Consider the following 23,985-nt stretch of genomic DNA (forward strand, 5'->3'; position numbering starts at 1 on the left):
CGGCTAACGAGAGTTTCAGCGATGTAAATCGTTCGCACGTTCCCATCGCGGACTCAGCCACGGATTAAACACGCGCGATATTTGTTCGTCGTGTGTGGTTTCCTCTGTCTTACGCGAAATCGGTTTTCGTTTAAAATACGGTGATATGGCCCTCGAAAGACGTGAATCTGCGCGCGCGCCATTGCTGCCAGCTGCTGAACGAAAGGATCGCGCAGCGCGGCAACTCCGAAGGGGACGACCAGTTGGTGAACATGGTTATGTTTACCGATTATGCGTTATTTTCACCTCGAACATTCGACTGCGTCTCGAACTCAAGATACGAACCTGAATCGTGGTAAGTGAGCTCGTTTTTCTTCCATTTCTGTCACAGTATGCAATGAAAACGTTGTCAAGTTTACGAATATAACTCATTTATTTCGTTCGTACTCGATGCGTGCCAGAACATCTCTATGCTATAGTCGATACAAATTGGCTAAGGCTTTGGACTATCTCCGGTATATTTGCGACTCTTTCGCGAGACGTTGACGGTCGTGCCGATATAGTTGAACTTGTAGACGCATATACGTGTCGCTGCGCGTATGCGTACGCACGTGTCTATACTCGAACTATGTACAATTTGGACGCGTAACGTAAACGAATAGGAGAAATAGCAGTAGGAGTAGGATGCGAGAGAAAAGTAATAACAAAATGTAGAGGAGGTAATAAAGACGCGAGACAACTGAAGAAAGGTATAGAAATCGCGGTGGGAACACGTCCCGCGAAGAATCGACTCGCTGTTTCGCGAGCCTGGTCCGGTGTATTTATGTACAGTCGACGACGTCTCGTCGAGATCGAACATCTAATCGTAAAAACGTGCACGTTTATATACATACGAAGAAAAGAGAGAAACGACGACGACGACGACGAGGAGGAGAAGGGTAGGCGGAGTAGCGTGAAAGAAAGGATGGAAAGTAGGAGTGGTATCGCGGTTTTACGCGATGTCGGCTTAAATCTACGAATATCGAGGATTTAACGAATGCCGGGACGTAGACGATATGCCGCGAGCCTGCTCATCGGCCGAAATACTGCACGGTGCTTCGGAATCGTCCGAGCTCGATAGGATTCGCGATCGGATGAGGAGAGGGAAGGAAGACGTCGTGTACTCGCGAGGACGAAGGAGGGCGATCGTCGACGGGACGCGGGTGTACAGTAGTTGTACGATGGTGCGCGATGCGTTTGCTCGTCTGCGGTGCGAATCGATCGGTTCGTCGCGGCTAACAAACGCGGTGACTAGCTGAGAATTTCGCGGAGCGATCGCTCGCGAATCCGGCAAACGCGGACAGAGACCGAGAGGAGAAGAGGCGCGAACGATCGTTTCCTCGCGGTCGGGACGTCGATCGCCTTGGACACCTTTCTCTCTCTTTCTCTCTCTCTCTCTCTCTCTCTTTTTCTCGAGACTCGAAGCTCGACGCTCGAGAGAAAGGACAAGGAGGGGACGTACGCATGGATCAAGGAAAACGTGGACCGAGAGATGGGCCAGATCCCGAGAACTGGTCCCAACCGGTTCGACATCTGGTCGATTTTCGCCAGTGCGGCAATTGAATGCCCAGCCTTTTGCACTCGTGCGCGTATGCGGTGAACGATTCGCAGTAGCAATTCTCGGTCGGGCATTCGCACATGTCCTGTAGACAAGCCTTGTAGTACATGGTCGGGTTCACCTTCTTGTGACAAGCGTCAAAGATCTGCGACCTCAGCCTGTTGCATAACCTGCGCGACACACGTCCATGTTGTTACATTTGCTGGCTACCGTCGAACGCGCACAATTCAAATAGCCAAAGAGAGTACGACAGATAGATCGAATGTCACCGTACCTGTGATCTTTTCGTCCTCTGCAACGTTTGGCCCGATCCGGGCTCACGCTCGGCTTTGGCCTGACGCAGCTCTTTTTGGCCCCCACTAGCCAAGATTGACCGAACGGTTGAGGATCTTGCAACAGTTTGCCCCTTCGATTGGTAAAGTCGTCCTTTGGTAGGGAATTGAAGTTGCCGCAGAGACCGCAGAGCCGTCCCCTGTACGAAGTCGGCGCCGATACTTCGAGGAAACTGATCCCATCCCACAGAACCTTGATTCCGATCTGCGTGCTCACGATTATGCTGTCCGTCGTGCGATTCACGTCCAGCCGGTTCGCCATGCGATACGGTATCTCCACCTTCTTCCCGTTTACCTTCACTCGCATCTTCTGCCCGAGATTCACCTTCAAGTCGCCTACCTACGACCATCACCGCGGATAGAGAGAGTCGAGACGAGGGTGAGCTCGATCGATCGATCGGCGCGCACATCTCCGTCGCTCACCTTGATCGCGATCGTTTTCGTCCATGCGGAGAATCTGGTCGATCTGGCGTCGTTCGTCACTCGAACGCTAAACGTGTGTCCCGAGCAATCGCTGGCTAGCTGGTACTTGCAAGGTCCCTTGAAGCTATAAAACTTGCCATCGAACGTACGATAGTGCGGATCCCCGAAAACGGTGCACACTCCGTCACCTGCGAACAACGAACGTGCGAAAGACGTGAAGGATCGCGACCACGTTTCGACGCTTGGCGGTGGTGGCGGTGCGCTTACTTTCCACGCAACGAGGGCAGCATTGGCCCTCCGGATGTTCCAATCTGGAGTTTGGAGGACAGGGCAAATTCAACGGTGGGCACATCGGCATCGCGCAGCGTACTTTACCTTGCATGCAGGCGCATGCCTTGCACGAGTCAAGCTTCCAACTTTCGCCATCCTGCCTAGGACAAAACAGAACCTTTAATAAATCTTTGAACGAGGTCGCGTTGGATGAACGACGAGCAGCGGATCGATCGAACGACCATGGCTGTACTTCTCGATCGGAATAAATACTCGCCCCGTAGGTTTTGCCGGCGTAGGTGCAAGATCGTCGGACCTCCTCGACCTCGGAACACTGGGGACAGCAACGACCGGGAACAGCGATCTGATGTTCGGCCAGACAGTCGTGTACCGGACAGGTTTCTCGAACGCAGGAGACGGTGGAATTGGAGCAGCTGCACCGCGTACACTGATCCAGGTAGAATTGATTGCCGGAATTGTAGATACCCGTTCCCAGCATGCACGCGCCTTTCGGCGGTGACAAGTATCTTCGACTGCCTGTTGACAATGACGCGCGTGCGAGGCAACATCGACCAGAGAACCGCGCGTATCGCTCCTTCTAACAAATTTCGCCTACCTTTGCAACGTGGACAACATTCTCCGGAATCGTGAACGATCTTCGAGCCGGGACAATGTAGCACCGGGCAGGCCTGTTTCGCGCACGTTAATCGACCGGCAGCGTTGCATCTGCAAGTAACGCAGGGATCTTCGGTGGTGGTCACCGATCTGTCTGCCGTCACTAGCTGTCCGTTTACGTTGCACCCTACGAAAGAATCGATCTTGCGTGTAGTCCGACACATGGAACAGTCACCGATCCAGCTTGTTGACGTACTCACCTGCGCACACCGGGCAGCATTGGCCGGCTGCGGCCGGAATAGGGTTCGCGCAAGGCGTATAGCAGTGCAGTCGAGACTCCGTGATCACTCCGGCCTTGCAAGTGAAGATTCTACAGGGATCGTTCTCCTCGGTCCACTCCGTCTCGGATTCGTGATGGACTCCATTCCGCATACAACCTTGGGCCGATCGAACCGATTAAACTTTCGAAAGGCGAAGAAGCCACGAAGAACGCTCGGATTAATTTCGCAGTGGGGAAAATCAGGGCTCGTGCCGAGCGCGTTTAACAGAGACGAGAGAAGAGCATGAGAGGAAGAAGAAGAAGAGGAAACGGACGATAAGAAATCCTCTGGCCTCGATCGAGCAAAGAGTCGGTCCGTGGAGCAACGCAACGCGACGGTTGCCGGTGTAAACAGCCGATCGCGATGCCCAAGTTGCTCGGGTTTATCGGCGTATCAACGCGACGTATCGACGAACAGAAGCGCCTTTGTGCCCTAGGAACAATGCTCCGCCCCGGACATTCCACTCGCGTCGAAACTCACACGCTCTCTCGCTCTTTCTCTCTTTTACTCCGTACGAATCCGTTTCTCCGAGAGCTGCGCACGATGCAGCTATTCGAACAAGCCACGTCGACCCGTGCAACGAAATTAGACCGATTCGAACGTCCATTTCCGCTTACCTTTACACCTGTGACAGCACTCTTCCTCGCGTGGTTCCAGCAACGTGTAGCAACCCTCGATGCTAGGGCACTGCTGTTTCCTACACTCGACGAAACCGTTCTGCGAAACAGAAGAAACAGTGGATCGTTTAGCGGTAGATGAAAATCGCACGGCGATTCGATTCGATGCCCAAGGTCCGAGATCTCGCCTCCAGCCGCGCGACTATCGTCCAACTCCGGCGTAATTATTTCTCGCGCCTCTTATCGCGCGGCCTATAATTAAAGCTTTGTGGTTTATCTGCCGGTTGGATTACGTAAAGCTATTTAACGCGCGGGTCACGGATGGTCTCGTAGCGAGAAGGTCGAGACTCTCGAAAATAATAGAGATTATCGGCGATGAAAGCATCGGACGAGAGTAACGTTCTCGACGGCGAATCCAAGACTCGATCGATCGATCCATCTATCGGCCCATTCGGATCGAGTACGAACCGAACGTACCGAGATAGTCGTCGTCGACGTCGTCGTTTCGCCGGCCGTCTCGCTAACATCGCGTTCGCGCCAACGATCGCCACTTATTCTGAAGAATTTCTGCGTCCGATAGGTTCGGATAAACGCGAACCAATTGCGAACGTGGCGTGGCATCGCGTTAAGGATTCTCGTAACGCGCGTAGTTGAACGCCGTCCTCGCGGAGCCCTGTCGTCCTCGTTTACCTTGCACAAACAGTTGAAACATCTGGTATTCGGGATCTTGTCCACGGTGAAATCTTCTCCTTCGATGTCGCATGTTTCTCGGCTTCCTGTAAGCAAAGGCCGTGAACGGCGAATAACAATGCGAACGGTGCGACGCGATCGGTACGCGTCGCGGTCGCCCGATATCGATTACGAGTGCCGATAAATCCGACGTCTGATCGCTGCGCTGCGCCACATCGTACCGCGATCGAACGACGCTCGTTTCGAGAATCGACCTTCGCCGTTGTTCCACGCTTCCTCGTCGCTCGCGTCGCCTGCGTACCAAGCGAGTACCAGAGCGACGCGCTCGCTGATCGCGGTCGTTGAGCGGCGCTCGGCGTCGCGTCGTGGCGGTCGATCGGAATCTCGATTCTCCGTCGTTCTTTCTTACTTACGTGATACACAGCTATCGATATCCAGTGGGATCGATCGTGCGCGCATCGAAGGTCAAATATCTATGGGAGGTCGACGGTTCGGCCGGCCTTTCCCCAGCCGCGTTGTGTTAGGTCAGCGAAGCCATCGTCGCAACGTCCCTCTCGGTTTCCTCGCGCACATATTCCTGCACACTTTAAACAACCTTCCTTTAACATCGTGCGCCCCTAACCTGTTCGCGATTCGCACGGCCATCTATTCGCGAGCGATGATCGCGCATCGCGTTCTCCACAGCGCTTTTCCAACGCGAACACGACTCCCGACGCTGTTTCTTACGCTCTTTTCACACTTGCACCGGCCTTCCGTCTCCGCGCGTCTCCGTTCCATTTCGTTCCAATTTCGAGGCGCGATAATTCGACATCGCGCTCTATTGCTAGTCGCGCGGCTCCCCATCGCGCTTCCGTTCGAATTTCCACTCCGTGGAAAGTGGAAAAAAAAAGCAGAGAAATCCGTTCCGTCCTGCTGGTAAATCACGCGTTTCTTCTTCCCTTTTCGGTTGTTTTCTTTTTGTTTTTTCTCAAGTGCGCAGGAATGCGTGCGAGAAAGAACGCGGCGGCGTTGGCGTTCGCGCCGTCCGTTTCCTTCGCATTCTCTTTCTCCTTCCCCTCCCCCACCCCCGACTGGCAGTGTCCTCCCCGCGGCCTCTCCTCTCTCTCTCTCTCTCTCTCTCTCCTTCTCTCTCTTGTTTTTCCTTTCGCCGGTCGTTTCTCTTGTTCTGAGCCGCGCGCGCGTCTAGTTCCGTTTCGCGAGAAAGCCGCGAACGCGACGACGAAACGAGAAAACGCGAGAGACGTTCGACGGGCGAACGCGTATCGGTGAAAAATCAACGGCGATCGGAATTTTCTTCGGTCTTCGTCTCTTTCGGATATTCTGTTTTCGGGCGTTTCGAGAAGCATCGTGGGACGAGACGCGGTTGGAAATGGAAAGTGGGAGAAAGAACGGGGAACGGTGGAGAGAAGAGGAAAGAAAAAGGAGGAAAAGGAGAGAGATTCGATTTGACCCAGCTACGAAACGAAGATGGAAACGGACGAACGGACGAGAAGGCTGTTTCGATGGATTCGATCGAAAGTCAAGGCAAACGCGCGGGCGTTCGTTCCTGCGCGATTACGCAACTCGACTCGTCTCGGGCAATCGGTGGAATTTCTCGTCTACCGTGGAGTAACACGAACGGCTGTGCCGTCATTGTCAAACGTTCGGAGACCTGTTTTGCCGCGAGTCGTGATTCGACCCGACCACTTGCGGTGCAAATAGACCGGTAGATAATGGAGACGGACTAAGAATAGAGCCTTTAAAACCCGTTAATAGAGCGTGACCCGCCTCGCGTTCGCGTTCGTTACACCGACTTTCGATCGCGATCGCGATCGCGGTCGGATCGGTTACCGCGAATCCGCGAATCGAGCGACACCGCCGCGTCCTTTGTCACAGCGAACTCACCTATTATGCTTTCCGAAGCGCCGCACCGACCGATCGGCGAAACGAAAGCCAGGGCCAGAACTAGGATCAACGGTTTCGACAGCGATCGTCTCGTCCTCATCCTCGACATCGATATCGTACCGCTGTGCGCGTCGCCTTCGCTTCGGTCTTCCCCTTCGCCGCCGATCACGACGATTTACTAGAAAAGAGAAAGCAAAAGCTTCCGTCAGTGATTGTCGCGTTTCTGCGCAGGGCGACGTTCCACGATTTCCTCGCATCTCGCCAGCAACGACGATCGAAATCGGAGAAACGGACTCGACGAATGAATTTACGGGAAAAAGCGCGCCGGACTGGCGCGCGAATTCGGATCAAGGCTGTGGATAGCGGCGCGCCCCGCCGTGTCGAGTAACCCCCGGAACGCGTCGCTTCGCCTCGCTTCGCATCGCCTCCTCTCCCCTCGCCGCGTCTCGCGAACAAACGGAAAGAAAAGAAAGGAACGATCGATCGAGAGCGCTCGTTGAGAACGAGTCGCACGATGGTAGAGAGAAACGCGCTCGCCACCGTCTATCCAACGATTGTTGTCGTAACCTTCCTGCCGTCGGTATATTTGCGCTAGATCTTCGTATATTTTCACGAGTCGCACGCACAACCTACGGAATCTTTCTTCGGAAATCCATAACAGCCGGTTCGTAGTGGTTCCGAGAAACGCGTAGTTACGGCCGACCGACTCGCGTCCTCCTCCGTGCGAGCGCGCCGATTCTCGCGAAACGATCGCCCATCTACTCGCGGCCACCACGCGGCCGCTGGATGATCGGCCGCCTGATTCACGGGGGTCGCGCACCATGCGACGCGGTGCCGTACGCGCGCCTCGTTCGCGTCGCATGTCGTCCTCGCTGGTCGTCCGGGGGCGAACGTCGCCGACCGAGATTTGCATAGAATCTCGCGACGCCTTCTCCTACGACTGGGAAAAATGCGGCCAAACCTACGATCGATCGCCGCGCGCCATGCCGTTGCCTTCGAAGCTTAGAAAGTCGAGCGAAATTTATCCGTCCTCGGTGACACTCGCGATCGCTTGCAACGCGATTTCCATCAAACGCACGCCCGTCTCTTTGTTTTCGCTTTTCCCCCGAATTCTTACTCGCTGCGCCGTTTCTCTCGTCCCCGCGTCCCGCGTTCCTTCGCATCCTAATGGACGAGACGAGTTTCCTTTATCTCCGATTTAGAAGCAGAGGATAACACCTGGTCCGGACCTGGTTCAGTCGCGTTCACGGAGATAGGCCGACGAGGATAAACCGCTAAGGATAAACGAGCCGGCAGCAGGTATTTGGTCGGGTTGTCGCGTCCCTCGGACCAAACGTTCCTTTTCGAACGCGATCCTCGAGACTGGATCTTCTTGCCCGATCGAGAACCGACGTTCCAACGTCAAGGAGAAGCGCACGCGGCCGGTGTACGCGTCGTCGAACTGCGCGAAAACTTATTTCGATTGCCTAGGGTCGCGTTACGTAAACGGCTGTTTCCTCGAGGCGAACGTTTTCACGCGAAAAATCGTCATTCGCGAGACTCGGTCTCGCCGGAGGTTGTCCGAAAGAAGCGCGTTATCGTGCAACGTGCCGGTACGTTGCGCGCCGTTCTACCTCGTTTTTTCATTCGGATGTTCGCCGTGCTTCGCGAGACGCGACCGTGCGAACGGTACCCGCTTGGCTCGAAAATTGAAACGCGCGTTCGTCCTTTTGCAAATAACGTACGATCGTCGATCACCGAGTACGGTCGGACAACCGCGTAGGAGAGGACGAAAGGAAGGTAAAGAGGAAGAGGGAGAAAGGAAAAGAGAAGAGGAGGTCGACTTTGCATCGGAGCTTCGTTCTAGAAAAACGCGCGAGATCGTTGGCCGGATCGCTCGGTCGGACGATCGCGTTACGCGCGGCGTACGACAAAACAACGACGACGGCGTTGCAGGCAAAACGCGGATGAGCGAATCGTTCGCGGAACGAGCGGCCACTCGATCGCGACGACGTCCACCAGGGGCAATCCGTACGAAAGCGAAGAGACGAAACACCGTCTCCGAAGGTGGAGGACGAACGCGCGCGCGATCCACGATGCGGTGTTCTTACACGATCGGCGAAGAGGCCGGCTCTCGACGAGTAACTGGAGGTAAGTGGCACGAGCTGTCGCGTGCAAGCACGCCGTGGCGGAACGACAACAACGGAACAGGTGCGTGGAACGAGAAGGGCTAGCGCGCGATCCGGCCGCGCGTGCGTCGGTATGCGAGCACCTTGAACGCGCGAGCTGGCTTGCCTCTCTACCTTGTTGCTCGTTGTTTTACGCGTCGGTGCCGGTCGAAGGTAACCGCGAGGGCGAAACAGGGAAATCGGAAGAAAGAAGGAAATGGAAACGGCGGGAACAGCGAAAACCAGAGGAGATGGAAAGAAAAGAGAAGAAAAGAAAAGACGAACGGGAGAAGGGGAACGAGCCGGCGAGTCTTGGACGATCACGATCAGCGGGACAAAGCGGATCGCGTCACTGGCGACATCTAGCACCGTGTTCTGGGCTGTCAGACGGCTACGCGCCGCCTTCGATCCTGTATCGTGCGCGACCGTTCTCTTCCTCCTCTTCTCTTTAACCCTGCTGGATCGAGCGCAAATTCCACGCGCCACCACTCGTTCGATTTCGAATAATCGTTCGCGAGCTGCACCGATCGATCGTTCGATTCCGCGCGAACGTCGCGGCTACATCCTCGACGTCGACCGCGTTACATCGTCACAGGTGTTTGTCGTTTCATCGCATCGACGTTTCGTTCTTCGCGTCGCATTCGCAGGATCGCGAAACCGGCACGCGCGAACGTATCGTTCTGCAAACCGCGTTCCACGCGTTTCAGAATACGAAGCACGAAAAATTCGGTGGAATCGAAACGAATCGACTTACCGGAACCGTCGACGTCGACTCGGTCGAAGTATCGCCACGCACCCGTGACACTCGGCGCCGACGCGTCGACGAGGCTACTGTCCGTTGGCCGCGATAAATCGAGACTTGGTACATTTGACGAGCGGGAAAGCCCGAGACGTGTTCGAAACGACGCTCTCTCTCTCTCTTTCTCTCTTTCTCTCTGTGGAATCCTTGCAGCAACACTGTTTCGACTAACTTTCGCGTTTGTCCGCGTAAAAGAGCGCGCGCGCGCGCGGTGCGTCGCAAACGAAAACCACCGTTCGAAGAATCGAACCGCGCTACTGCGTTCGCGGGGCAACCTCGACTACCAACTACCGACGATTCCGCGTCAGCTGCTCGCCGCAGCTGCACTAAAGTTCCGTTGCGACTTCCACCACCGTGGATCGTTCGAGCGTGTAACGACTAACGAGGCTCCGTAGCTGCGTGTTGGACTAGCCAGAGCGGAGGTACAGCGGGGAAAGGCGACTGGAAATGGCCGAGAGTGGTGGCTACGTCGGAGATGGTCGTCGGGCCAGCGGCGGAGGTGACGGTGTGGTGGCGGTGGCGGTGGTGGCGGTGGTGGCGGTGGTGGAGGAGGTGGCGGCAGAGTAGCAGCGCGGGAAGCTGGAGGAACAAGAGCTTGGGAATCGGGAGAAGGAGGAGAAGAAGGAGGAGAAGGAGGAAGAGGAGGAGGCAGTTGCCTCCGATAGAGAGTGGGTTCGCTCGAAGAACCGGTGAAGAGAACAGCGGAGGAGAAACTGCGAGCGAGGTTTCGACAAAGAGGGGGAGAACGTTCGAACTCGGCCTCTCTCTCCTCTCCTCTCTCTCTCTCTCTCTCTCTCTCTCTCTCTTGGAAGCATGGGTTAGGAGTTAGGACATCGGCGATTCGATTACCCGGTAGTTTGACAATTTTTGTACGCGACAAAACGCGATACCCGTCCGATTTCTATCGATTCGGAGCGAGCGTCTCGTACGACGACTACCGATCTCGAGAAGCATTCTCCGACGTAGCACACGGCGGCAACTCGTTCGATCGTGGTCGCGTCCGCGACTGGTCATACACCAGCGATAAGATAGACGACGGCAGCGGTCGACCGGATTGCGCGAATCGGTGCTGAGAAAGGTAGAAGGAAGACCGATCCGCGAGACGAGGCGAGAGAAGGAAGAAAGACGGAGGAGAAAAAGTTTGGTCGCGTCGCGCAGCACGAACGAGTAGCTACACACCGGCAACGAAACGTACGTTTTATCTTAGGGGCCGGTGGCGAGAAGAGAGGAGAGAAGAAGAGAAGAGAGGCTATCACGCGCGTCCCTATTCGATCGGAATGCTGGAAAATGCCGATTCCTCGGCGCGGCGTACGACGACTCGAGACGACTCGTCCGACCCCGAACTTCGAACGACCAGCGACTCCGCTGACTCGCTGGACCTCCGTTCCCGGTTCTTGGCCGGCCACGTATTCTTTTCGATCGGTGCCGTCGCGTTCGTCAACGGCAACGTCTTCGAAATCCGGCCATTCTATCGACGGTGTTCCAATTCGATAATCGTATCGGCCGCGCGCATTCAATAATACGGCGTTTTTACGAGATATCCGGCAGCGGAATATCGAGCATTTCGCACAAACAGTCTGCTCGCCGACCCGATCGATCCGCGAGCATTAACCTCGATACCATTAACGAGTTTACGATCGATTCGATCCGATGCGAAAGAAACGACGCGCTAGGTATGCACCTCTTCCTTTCTTGTTCCGCAGCAGCTTAGCGAGCACGACGAGCGGCTCCGATCCTCTCATCGCCTCCCTCTCTTTCCATCTTTGCTCTCTTCTCCGTCGCGTCTCGACGATGTGGAGTATTCCGCGAGCGGATCTTCGTAACGAGAAGTACTACCTACCTTGTTAGCTTTGTTCGTGGAAGCGCGCCCTTGCAACGAGCCACTGTAAGAAAGCTAGACTAGAAGCTTCGTCGCACGTCACTCGTTATTAAATTCCACTCGGCCATCGCCGAACGTGTAAACAACGTTCGCGTTGAATATTCGCGTTGCTGCTCGTTTCGTTACCTCGCCACATCGCGGTCGAACGCGCGAATCGGTTTTCGCGCGTGTCTTTCGAAAAAAAAAACGCGGAATTAATACTCGATCGCGCTATCTGCGATCATTGACGCACGCGCCAGCAAGACGAAGGAAGAATCGAAGAACGAAAAATAGAGGAAAGCAGATTGGACGGACAGCGGAGGGAAATTTACGAGGGAGAGACGAGTGAGAAACGGTCCTGTTTGTAACGAGCGGAACGTCAAACTGCAACCGCGTCATTCGCTTTTGCTTTCTTTCGCGTAACGAGTGCAAGGTCGTGCGGAAACCTCGCTTGGCACAGTCCTCCGACCGAGTATCGCCTCACGACCGTTACGGAGAAATTTCGCCTACTACGTAGGACGCGGGGCTCCTCCGATGACGCGAGGACCGCTCGCTGCTCGTTGCAACGCGAGGGGACGAGCACGAAGCCGAAGAGTACCGTTGCTCCGCGATATCTCCTCTTCCACTCGGACCTTGCGTTCATTTTTCTCCACGTAACGGACAGCGTTCGAATCTCTTTCGACCGAGCGTCGGGTTCGTTACACGATATTGGTGTTGTCGTTGTTGACGCGTTGTCGGTAGCCGCGCGCGTGTCGATCGCCACGACTCGTATCCGGTAGGCGCAACGCTTCGCTCGAGCTGCGCCGTGATCCGCTCGACAATAATAACGCGTATCGTATCGTTTCGTATCGTGTCGTGTCGTTTCGTATCGTATCGCATCGTATCGTATAATATCGTAAGGTGTGACAGGGGATCGGATCGGATCGAGTCGAACTCGGATTAACTCGTGCGAGCACATACGTGTACGTATTGCACATTCGGTGTACGTAACGTGGGACATGCTCGCGGCAAGGTCGTTTAGGGATATCGCTCGCACGCGAGCCAAACATCTTTCGCGACCTGAAAAGGCAAACCTCGGCCAACGAGTTCGCTTTCGATTCACCGGTCGACCGTTGCTTAACGTTCGGCCGACTTCGGCCGATTTTCTCATCTCGCCGAGTGGCCCTTCCTCCCATCTTCCTCTAAAGCTTATCGCGAGAAAGAAACCACGCCGCGAAAAGACGTGCCAGCCGCGCGCCATAAACGATCGATCGAGAGCATTTGTTTGAATTAGCAAAATAAACGAGCGGCAAACGCTGAACAGACGTTCGCGTGGGAAGCGCCGTTTTCGAAATATCGTTGGCAGCGTCGCGGTCCGCTTGGTTACGCGACCACGCGCGAACCGCGAAACGCGAACCACGCGACTCATCTTTCTTCCATCGTAACATTCCGATTCGCGGGATCAACGAAAAGAAACGATTCCTCGAACAGATTCCAGTCACGAAATTTATTTTCTCTTGCGATTCTACGACGCGACGACGTTGGCCGATACGCGCGCGCGTTACACTAGCGGCTATTTTCGGCGAATCAAGCGTACGCAGCCTTCGCGCGCGTAACTACCGCGCGATGTTCGCCGAGCGTTACTCGAAAAACAAAGCCGCGCGCTCGTCTTCGCCACGCTTTTCCTTTCCAACAGATAGCAAGAGTATAACGTCGGAGTACGTTCGACTCTGCCAGAGTTGCAAGCCTACGACTCGACCGGAAGCTCGAGTTTTCCGAGGATCAGAAAAACGGACGATAAATTTGCGGAAGTCGAGGGACCCTGTCGTTACCGCGCCGCTTTCCTATCCTTCGGCTCGTCATTATCTTTCGGCTCATCCCTATCTTTCGGCTCGATCGGGACGATTTTCGTGGAATCTTTGAAACCTTCCATTAGGATGATTTACGAGTCCATCGAGCGAAACGTTGCTTTCTCTCGACCCAGGCCGCCGGACGACCTTCTCGGGCCGCGTGAAATTTTGTAACACGCGACCAACGTACAAAGAAATTGCAAGGTGAGATACGCGTTGTAACATCGTCGGGTAGACCGTGGACGAAGAAGAAGACGCAAACGCATCCTCGGCTGGTCAGGTTGGAGTTAAGTGGAGAACGTTGGAACAGGACGATGGACGGCCCACACGGCTGGCCCGCTCGGGGATATCGACCACCGAAAGAGAGGCAATAGGTATTTAGGGTAGGAGTCGAGAACCGAGGTAATTGGTCGGAAGAAGAGCCCTGTGAGAGAATTCTAACCGCGCGCTCCCCTTGCCGCCGTTTAGTCGGTTCGACCGCCTCGTTATCCCTGATTACCGCTCTCACGGAGATTCCGATCCTCCTCGAAAGAACTCCATTGGTGGTCCCAGGGGGGTTCGAGAATTTAGCGAGGTGGTCCGCTTTTAAATCATGCGCCGTGCCGACGAGTCTTTCTCTCTGTCGTCTCTTTCGCTCTACGGCGAAACGTCGCTCGACCCCGATAACCATGGCACGGCGTGGCGCGAAATTCAAAGCGGGCAACGTTCTTTCCGAAGCAGGTTTTCGAGGTCGCCACGCTCGCGACGCAATCTCGAGCGTGAAAAAGGAAGAAGGTTGCGGCGTACGATTCGCGCGTAATCTTGATCGCGTTTCCGGAAACGACCGTATCCTGCTTTAGCCTGGCCGAGCAGAAGGCGGAGAGAGAGAGCAGAAGTAGGAGGAGGAGATGGAGGAGAAGGAGGATCGCGAAGCGGCAAGAGGACGGGTGTGCAAGGCACGCGAGCGCGCGGGATGCCTAGGCAGAGGGGAAGTCGGAGGAACTCGAGCCGACCGACCGTTCTCGGTCGTCCTGGCGAAGAGGCAAAGAGGCAAAGAGGCAGGTTTTATCGGTATATGGTAAGCTAATTAGCGGCGTTCGCAATCAATCGCTTCCGGAGGCGGTAACGAGTTGTCCGTCCTGCATCGGTCGAGAACCAACGTGCTCGCCGAATTTTCCGTATCGCCGTAGCGTTTGCGTATAGAAAAGTGTGTTTTTTCTTTTTTTCTTTTTAAGCCGACCGAAATAAGCGGTCGATCGATGTCGATCGTCGAATAAGATGTCGTAATCGTGAATTACCGCGTAAGAAAGAAATCGCGGTCGTAATCGCATCTCGCGTCGGATCGTTCTTTCTTCCGAGAAGGTCGTCGATTGCCAACTCCCGGACGAGTTTCCGCGTAATCCCCACGGCGCACTGAGAACAGAGACACCGCGCACGTATTACCGTTCTTCGTCCGTTCTCGGCGAACACCATCGGCAGCTAAGAAACGAAAGACGACGCAACGACTGGCGCGATGAAAACGAGCAACGGTGAAATAACAGAATTGCGATGATTCTCGACTGTCCGTGACTACCGGTACGAACCGAACGACGCGATGCGACGCGACGCGACTACGCGACAGGGAGAAGGCGAAGCGGAAAGGTTGGCGAATCTATTTGTCGCTCGATGTCTCATCGAGGATGCGGTCTTTCCTCTAACGCGTCGCTTCCGACCGCGAACGTTCGTTCCTCGAAACGGCCTCGAACAAAAGCTCGGTTATCGCGATAAAACGCGTCCGCGTTGTCGTCGCATACGAAACGAACGTATCACCGTCGTCGTTGCTGCGAACCGTTCGACGATCAAACTCCTTCGAAACGAACGTTCATCGACCGTGCAAAAGATTTATCGCGGAATGTGGTGCACGCGAGGTCCGATCGCGTTTTATCGCGGATGCGCCGGTGCGTGTAACTATCGGAAAATCATGGAACAAAACGCGCATTGTCATCGAATTCCGAGACGAAATGACGAATCTTTCGACTCGCGCGATTCCTTCGTTAACTAACGAGTCGGGAAAGCAGAATCACGGCGCCAGAATGAATCATCGTGGCGTGGCTTGGCGATTCAAGCAACGCGTTTCATCGAGTTTTATCCACTTCTCGAGGATAGCGTGGCTTGGATCGCGAATCGCGGCTCGTTGGCCATGAAACCGCGCGAGCGAACTCGTAATAGGAGCGATCGATCGAGTAAAAAGTTTCCACGCCACCGCCTCCATCACCTGTTCCGATTAATCCAACAACCAGCTTGCCAAAACGCATTTTTCAGGCGAATTCGACGGAGAAGTATCGCAGGAGGACGAACGAAAATAAGCAGGAGGAGAGCTACTAAGCAGACTCGACGTTGCCGTCGTTCAGCTCGATCTCCGCGATGTCGGATTCCCTGGAGCCTTCGAGTCGTCGAATCGCGTGGACCAGCCGCGTCTTCAACTTGTTCACCTCCTTGTTGGACGCGATGGGGGTGAGCGCGCTCCACGTCGACGACGATCGCGTCTCCGACGTTCCAGACTTTTTCAAAACCGACTTCAGCAGAGTGGCCAGAGCCGCGTCGGCGATTTCTTCCCAGTCCTGTTTGCACACGCGAAGCTTCGTTATGTCTGAATGAACCGTGCGAAGCTCGACGTTATCGACGTTGCGTATGACGTTACTTACGAAACGATCGGACGGACGTGGTTCGAACCCGATCGCTGCCCGCAGCGCTTCGTATTTATCGTTGGTCGCGTTCGATCGTACCAGCAACAATAACAACTCGACGCTGCATCGAAGCTCGTGGCCGGCCCGTTCTCGTTCCTAAGACAATTCGTTTGTTTAATTTACTTATCGATTTAATACTTCGACTGCCACGTTGGTCATATACAATCGGCCACGGTGGTCATCGATGACCGGAGCGCTTCAACTTCTTACAATTGTACGAAACTTCCTCTACTTCTTCGACTTCTGTTACAACTTCTTAAAAATTCTACGAAAATTGACAGTTAGGGTATCTCGAATATAACCGACAAATGGAAGATACTTCGAAAGAAGAAGTGCCCCATCGAACGATTAAACATTTTTATTAGAACATCGATAAAAAAAAAATGAGAACGATGCACTGTGTTTGCATCCATATGTTTGAGGGGTAATCTACGAATATTATTCCAAATACAGCTTAGAAAATAATCGTAAATGCCGCTTTATAATCGTATAATTGAAGTTAGAAGTGTGCACATACCTTACTGTTATATATAGAACGAGCAAATACCGTTTACTAATATCTTCTACACGTTTCAACGATATATTCTGCACGTTTTGCTCACGACGAAATAACAAATGCGAATGGTTTGTTGAAATAAACGAAGACTTGTTATAATATGTCGCTATCAATTGTTACCAAGGCGCCACGGTGGTCACCCGTGACCACCGATGAGATAAACGGTCCATTGGGGAAGAACGTTGTCTTACATCGTCAATTTATTATTATTTTGCCATTATACGCTTCGAATAATAAAAATACTCCCGTGGCGTCCTCAGCGAAACGTGTGATTTTCGCGTGGCAGTCAAAGTGTTCACAAGCGACAGAACCTTTAGGATAACGTAAAACCAAGTTACAACATCAACAGCTGACGGTGTCAGATAGGGTACTGTAATAATAATAAGATCATCATCATTTGCAATCTTTGTAAAAGATATGTATGCGGAAAATGCACGCGGAAGGAAGAATAATTTAAGTTGTATTTGTATTTTATTTATTCTATCGCGCTTATTGCGCTTATTATTATACAGGATGGTTGGTAACTGGTGGTAGAAGCGGAAGGGGGGTGATTCTACGCGAAAAAAGAAGTCGAAAATATAGAATAAAAATTTTTCGTTCGAAGCTTTGTTTTCGAGAAAATCGACTTTGAATTTTCGCTCGGTACGCCTGCACTTTATCGCCTCTCGTTATAACGGATCTCACTGTAGATCGTTTTCTCGATGGAAAACTTTAAAAAAAAAAATTTAAAAAGAAATTTTTTTAATTTATATTATTATATTATACTTGTATTATTATATTATACACCCTGTATTATTATATTATACTTCTTATATTTTCCAATGGAAATTTATTTTAATATTCTTGTTACCAAAAATTTTGGTACTGAATATTCTTCGTTATTGTACTTGTTGTTATTATTAAAGTTGTTATTGTATATTTTTTATGATCTCAAAGCATGGAGTTTCTTTTGTAAAATAATAACAGATCAATAAATATAAAGATATTCTACTGTTACATATTTTTTAAAGACCAGTCGTTTCGACTGGCTTTGGTAGAGATAGCCACGTCTCAAATGTCGGTAGTTCTAGTGTCAACAGCTGATCGAACTTAGCTTTAATAGCAATAGTACCTGAGCGAAAAGTACTAGTAAAAGTAATGACTTTAAGCGACGCACACCGTGCACAGAAACGGGAAGTCTCGTACAACGATTACTTCGCTTTGCTTTTGTAAATCGTTGGCTAACAGCTGCTGCGATGCGTATACGAGCAGCGTGGAATTCTTAATCGATGCCTGGGACATTCGAAACGATTTCTTCGTACTTTATGAATGAAACGTTAAAAACATGCTACCGTTTAATATCTCGAGATATCGCGTTATGCGTTTCACGCGGAAGAAAACACTACTTGATTTCGCCTACTCTATAAATGACGCAGCAGTGGACAAACAAGGAACTACAACCGCTTTAGACGTTACTTTTTCCTTCTCGTTATCTTTTGCTGACCGTATTAATTAACCATGTAAGAAAAACAACGCCTTAAAGTCATCGAGTGCCGTTACAGAGCACGACGCGAATTTCAAAAAACCTTTCACCCTTAACTTCTCTAATTAAAAAATTGCATAATTTTTTCACGTTCAAAAATAATTTCATGGCTAGTAAAAAATTTAGAAAAATGCTTTTTGCAAGTAATTTGCTTTTTGATAATTGCGTCGCGCGTAATAAATTTTGAAATACAAAATACACGATAATACGTCCTAGTCCGAACGGTATCTTGTCTTTTTTTCTTATCTTCGATTACCAGGAAGCTGTATTCATTTCGAAATACGAAAAAAATCATGCAAATTTGAAAATGTACAAAATTTGACCCGTGTTCGAATTCTGCGTTCGCGTCGACGATTACACCGGAACAAAATCTCTCTGTAAACGAAAGTTTGCTATTAATACAAAACACATTTTTTCATGCTTTTTATCGCGAACGGAAGTATTCTAAAATATACAAAATATGTAGATTTTCTGGACCGGAGCTTCTAATTTTAATAGACCGAAGGGCTAAACAGTTCTGACGCACGCAGTGCCGACATCGCACTCGGGATAAACTGTACGGTACTTGACGCTCTGCTCGAGTCATACCCAGGATAAACTGTTAAGGGATTAAAATACTTTACCCGTCTCTAGTTATACCATACTTCGAATACGCGTCTCAAATATGGAATCCAGCACGGTCGAATCGCGTGAAATTGCTCGAAAGTATGCAACATAAATTTCTAGTATAAGCAAAAACTTGTCATAACTATGAAAATATTCTTATCGCTTTGAACATGCTCACGCTCGATCAACGTGCCACCATACAGGATCTGACTTTAGTTTTAGAAATCCTCAACCAATTCGTTTACCATCCGGAAATTCTCGTACTTTTGAAAATTATATGATCCTGAGGTCATCGTTGAAAGAACTTCGGCTGTATCGATAGATTTTGCTCGCTGACTTTTTTCATCCTCAAATCCGTAAATTCCTTTAACCCCTTAACCTACGATTTACGAATTTACGTTTAGTCCGATCATCTATTACGGACTATGCCCGCAATATTTACGTTTGGCCCGATCATCTACCACGGGCCATGCCCGTAATATTTACGTTTGGTCAGATCATCTACTATGAGCTATGCCCGCAATATTTACGTTTGGTCCGATCATTTACCACGGGCCATGCCCGTAATATTTACGTTTGGTCAGATCATCTACTATGAGCTATGCCCGCAATATTTACGTTTGGTCCGATCATTTACCACGGGCCATGCCCGTAATATTTACGTTTGGTCAGATCATCTACTATGAGCTATGCTCGCAATATTTACGTTTGATCCGATCATCTACCACGGGCCATGTCCAAAATATTTACGTTTGGTCCAATCATCTACCACGGGCCATGCCCGTAATATTTAGGTTTGGCCCGATCATCTACTATGGGCCATGCTCGTAATAGTTACGTTTGGTTCGATCATCTGCTACGAGCTATGTCCGCAATATTTACGTGTGGCCCGATCATCTACTATGGCTATGCCCGTAACATTTACGTTTGGCCCGATCATTGTACTATGGGCAATGCCCGCAATATTTACGTTTGGTCCGATCATCGTACTACGGGCCATGCCCGTAACATTTACGTTTGGTCCCATCATCATACTACGGGCCATGCTCTTAATATTTACGTTTGGTCAGATCATCTACTATGAGCTATGCCTGCAATATTTACGTTTGATCCGATCATCTACCACGGGCCATGTCCAACATATTTACGTTTGGTCCAATAATCGTACTATGGGCAATGCCCGCAATATTTACGTTTAGTCCCATCATCGTACTACGGGCCATGCCCGCAATATTTACGTTTAGTCCCATCATCGTACTACGGGCCATGCCCGAAATATTTACGTTTGGCCCGGTCATCGTACTACGGGCTATGCCCGTAGTTGTAGGTTAAGGGATAAGGCATCCACAGTATCTTAGACGAAATTGCAAAAGTCGCTGCTTATATTCAGTGCTCGTTCTTCTTTAAATTAACTCCAACTTGGAGTATCCGGTACCAACCGACGCACGCTCGTTGAATGAAATAAGCAAAAAATGAATAAACTTACCGCTCGCGCTTGCGCGAGTTGCTCGAGAAGCGCGAAGATCGAGTCACAAGTGGAATCGAAGAGGAACGGCAATCCGGTATCGGGCAGAGATCGCTCGTTTCTTTCTCTCACGGCTCGCAGCATTTTTCTTTCCACGTTTCTCAGTTGACTCGTCAGCAGACCTATCTCGTTCTATGCTCGACAATGAATACAACACCGCATAGTTTCGACGATTCGATGGAAGACGACGTTGATCGGTTGCCTCCGTACTTACCGTTATTCTGTTAATCTTTTGTCGTGCGGCGAAATGATCGTCTATCCGTTGGTGCACCAACCGAATATGATTTTGTCCTATGGTCGTCCCGACACTTTCCTCCTTTTTGCTCCTCGATCTGTCGATCAGTCGAGAAACGACCAAGGTCGACGATAACCCGTCGTTGGACTGTATCCGATATCGATTTCCGGCATTGCCGGAAACGACGGTGACCGTTTGGCCAGAATTCAGGTGGCGCAAACCCAGAGCGTTCCACCCTTGTCTTTGTGACTGATCCGCGCTGAATTCTGAACAGACAACGTTCGCGTTCCTGAGCCACGGATCCATAGCGTTAACGTGCAAAAATTTTGGAGAATGATGAACGATATATTGGCCGTTTTCGATTTTCGCACGAGCCGAGGAAGAGGAGGAAGCGATAAAAAGAAAGCCACGGCGTAAAGGGGAGACGAAGAGATGGAACAGAATTTAAGACGCGTTTACCGGGGAACAGCTGGGTGAAGGTGAGCAAAGGAGCGCCGCTCTTGATCACGGTGACGAAGGAGGCCGAGCTTTCAGGCGGGCAGCTTCTCAACATCGTCTTCAGGGGCAATTGGCTAGTCCTTCGCACCGATCTTAAGGCACCTGCGTCCGTTCGGTAAGTCACGGTCGCTCTAATTTCCGAAGAGATCGCCGGCAAATCCCCGTCCACGTACACCCGGGTCTTCGTCACGTGTCGCTCATCTGGAAGTTGAGAATTCGACTGACGTAAAACGTCCAGACACGAGTGTCTTCGAGTTCGCTTACAGAGATTCGGAAGAGCGTAGAAATCGTCAGCGACGACCAGAGGTTTGAATACGTCGACGCAGACCTGGACGTCGCTGAGGACCGCGTACGAGGACAACTCTATGGTGACGTTGCAGATCGGTTGTAGCTGCGTCTCCACCTCGCTGTCTGAACGATGACCCGACGAATTCGAATCCAGCGACACGTTTATCGATACTATGAGCTCCGCGTCCATTCCCGCGGCGCTGGTGCGATCCTCTGTCGAACGATCGTTGTTCAATGTATAGTAGTGTCGTATACGCGCGTATGGTCTCACCGGAATCCTTGCTCTTCCTCGAGAGAGCTCGCAGTTCCGCCAACTCCTGTTCCGCCGCGGTGTAATCGTAACCCCGTGGATGAAGCGGCGGTGCGACGAATAAACTCGGCTCCGAACCTAAGTAGCAGGCTTCCAGTCGACCATCGGCTGACAGAACTACGATCACGCCCTGCAGGTGCTGTAAACATCGCGAGCCACGACAGTTGTCCCCAAACGTAACCGTGACATGCAAAAAGCGCAGCCCTGTTTCGCGATAAGCCAAACTCGTCTCGGCTCGACTCGGCGCAACTCGGACTCACCTCTAATTGAACTCTGGCAACGGCAACCGGCGCGAAAGGCAGTTGGGCCGACCATTTCAACGTGCTACCCTCGTAAATCATGAGAGTGCTTGTGTCGGCGATTACGAGCACCATCAACTTCCCGTCCGGTTCTGAAAGCATCGTCGTCATAGAGCTGGATCAGTGCGTCTGTGTTTTCCATTGAACCGATAACGCACGAACCGACCTCAACCATCCAGCTAATTACCGATAACGTAAGCTCGAAAGCAGAGCGGCTTGTATTCCAGCCTCTTGGCGTACTTGACCGACGTACAATTGTCCTTTAGACAGTACAGATGTTTCTCGCCGAGAACCACTATGCCAACCTCGAAGCTGCTCAAAGTGACAGCCTCGATGCCGAGAACCGCTTCGCCGATGTTGTACGTCCAATCTGGCTCGAGGCTCGTGGCATTGGCGCGCCGATGCGGCTCGTCGCGCTCCTCCGCGCCGTTCGCGCTCCCGGAGACTCGTTCCGTGCTTCTCGACCACTCCGCCATACTTTGGTACCTACGCAATGGCAACGCAACCCACGCCATATATCTTACTTACTTACTTACTTATTTAATTACGCGTTACGCTCGAGTCGCCACCGCGACAGCGAGTTTTATTAGCGGCCGTGGTCGAGCGGACGACGCGACAACGCATCGAGCAAGCACGTGCCTGTGACACTCGAGATACCAGGAGGAGCTGGCGGCCACGAACAGATCGTAGCGCGGAACGTAAATGATCGGCTCGGCCAACAACCGATTCCGCGTCACCTGGCTGAACGCGAACATCTCCTGCTCGTAGAACAGAAGCGTCCCGTCCAGGCATTGAACGCAGAGAAAGTCTCTGCCGCGAACGCCGCCGAACGGTCCTACCGTCAACGATGCCGGAAATCTCGGCAGCGGATGCTCGTAAGCGATCTTCAGTTCGCACCGATCTCCTGTCGACCAAACGCCACCGTTTAAACTTGATACGAAACAGGCCACTCGGCTCTCGCAGAGACGGAGAAAGGATCGCGCGACTACCCGATACCATCCGACCGCCGAATATTCGACGTCTACGACTTTACGCCCGGAGGCATGTTCTTTCGCCGTGTCGCGTCTCTCGTGAAAGCTGTTCCCCGCTCTCGTCTCGCCGAGAACGAAGAACGTGCGCGATCGTCGCGATCTTTTCCAACGCGTTTCGCCGTCGTCGCTTTCGAGGCGATTGCGAAACGCGCGCGAGAAACAACGTAGGAGAGGACCAGAGGAGAGTTTGTACAATCGGCGGACAAACCGTATTCGGTGGATTGGTCGACCAGAGCCACGTTGTAAACAGTCAACTTTGATGGCGTCAATACCGCCAAACGTAAATCTTGCGATCCTCTGCAACCAACGATCGTCGTGAACCTCTCGTAATTCGCAACGCTTCGTCGACTTTCGACGTCCGATACTCACGAGACGAACTTTCCCGCCTTCATATCCACGATGCAATCGTCCAATCGAGTCTCGATCATCAAATCCGTGGACTTGTAGTTGGTCGGTGATTTCGTTTCGTCCACCCATCGCGACGACGGACTGTACATCCTCAGGTAACCGTCGTGACTTCCCACCACGAGGATATCTTGTCTCTCCTTTCCGAACAACGGCGCTGCCAACAGGCTGTGCTTATCGAATGTCTCGTTCGCACCGCACCTCGTTCGCCACCACTCTTTCGTCTTGAACAACGACATGGCTGTCTAAACGCTCGAGGACCAACGAAAATGGTTTACTATCTTGCCTCGCGTTTCTCTTTTCTACCCTCTATCGGCGTTACTATGGAGCCGCTGCTTCAAAACACAGCGTTCGAGCGGACTTTGTTACGTAACTTAAGTCGACCGACGTGGTTCGATCGCCGCACTCGCGTGCGTCGCTAGCCCGTTCGACGCTATCGCCCGACGATCAATCGACCGACCGTTTCGATAACTTTTCCGCGAGAAGGATCAAACGTTTGGATCCTTAGGTTTCTTCTCTGTATTCTTTTTTCTTTTTTCAGTTCGCTGACTCGATCGTTCGTATGGATCTCGCTCGACGACCGAATCGAATTTGGCGCCGCGGGTTCGTTAGTTATCCGCGACGCCGCTAGATAGCGAGACTTAC

The 23,985-nt window shown here is 52.0% G+C and overlaps 2 protein-coding genes across 7 annotated transcripts; both read right to left on the reverse strand.

The window, feature by feature from the left end:
• Positions 1 to 1,443: 1,443 nt before the first annotated feature.
• cv-2 (crosveinless 2-secreting protein) lies at positions 1,444 to 11,665 on the reverse strand. 6 transcript variants are annotated; one of them, XM_069109105.1, is made up of 12 exons: positions 9,629 to 9,769; positions 6,728 to 6,905; positions 5,257 to 5,427; positions 4,844 to 4,929; positions 4,154 to 4,253; positions 3,477 to 3,653; positions 3,218 to 3,403; positions 2,879 to 3,138; positions 2,599 to 2,758; positions 2,332 to 2,519; positions 1,851 to 2,248; positions 1,444 to 1,746 (listed from the first exon to the last, which is right to left on the reverse strand). In XM_069109105.1, exons 3-12 carry the CDS (start codon positions 5,300 to 5,302, stop codon positions 1,488 to 1,490), a joined length of 1,860 nt encoding a protein of 619 aa, XP_068965206.1. In that variant the 5' UTR covers positions 5,303 to 5,427; positions 6,728 to 6,905; positions 9,629 to 9,769; the 3' UTR covers positions 1,444 to 1,487. The 6 variants fall into 6 exon arrangements, with proteins under 6 accessions (XP_068965206.1, XP_068965204.1, XP_068965203.1 ...); XM_069109103.1 differs by lacking the exons at positions 5,257 to 5,427; positions 9,629 to 9,769 and adding an exon at positions 11,514 to 11,665; XM_069109102.1 differs by lacking the exon at positions 5,257 to 5,427.
• Positions 11,666 to 15,699: 4,034 nt separating this feature from the next.
• LOC138177860 (protein PTHB1) lies at positions 15,700 to 23,982 on the reverse strand. The gene is made up of 12 exons (XM_069109101.1): positions 23,305 to 23,982; positions 23,144 to 23,232; positions 22,544 to 22,808; positions 22,092 to 22,390; positions 21,866 to 21,996; positions 21,567 to 21,744; positions 21,272 to 21,508; positions 20,969 to 21,208; positions 20,489 to 20,775; positions 20,236 to 20,406; positions 16,024 to 16,161; positions 15,700 to 15,939 (listed from the first exon to the last, which is right to left on the reverse strand). The coding sequence occupies exons 1-12, from the start codon at positions 23,577 to 23,579 to the stop codon at positions 15,700 to 15,702; spliced, it is 2,550 nt and encodes an 849-aa protein (XP_068965202.1). The 5' UTR covers positions 23,580 to 23,982.
• Between the last annotated feature and the right edge of the window lie 3 nt (positions 23,983 to 23,985).

The sequence above is a fragment of the Bombus flavifrons genome, chromosome 3 (genome assembly GCF_040668555.2).
Source record: "Bombus flavifrons isolate JBK064 chromosome 3, iyBomFlav1_principal, whole genome shotgun sequence".
Classification (NCBI taxonomy): Eukaryota; Metazoa; Arthropoda; class Insecta; order Hymenoptera; family Apidae; genus Bombus; species Bombus flavifrons.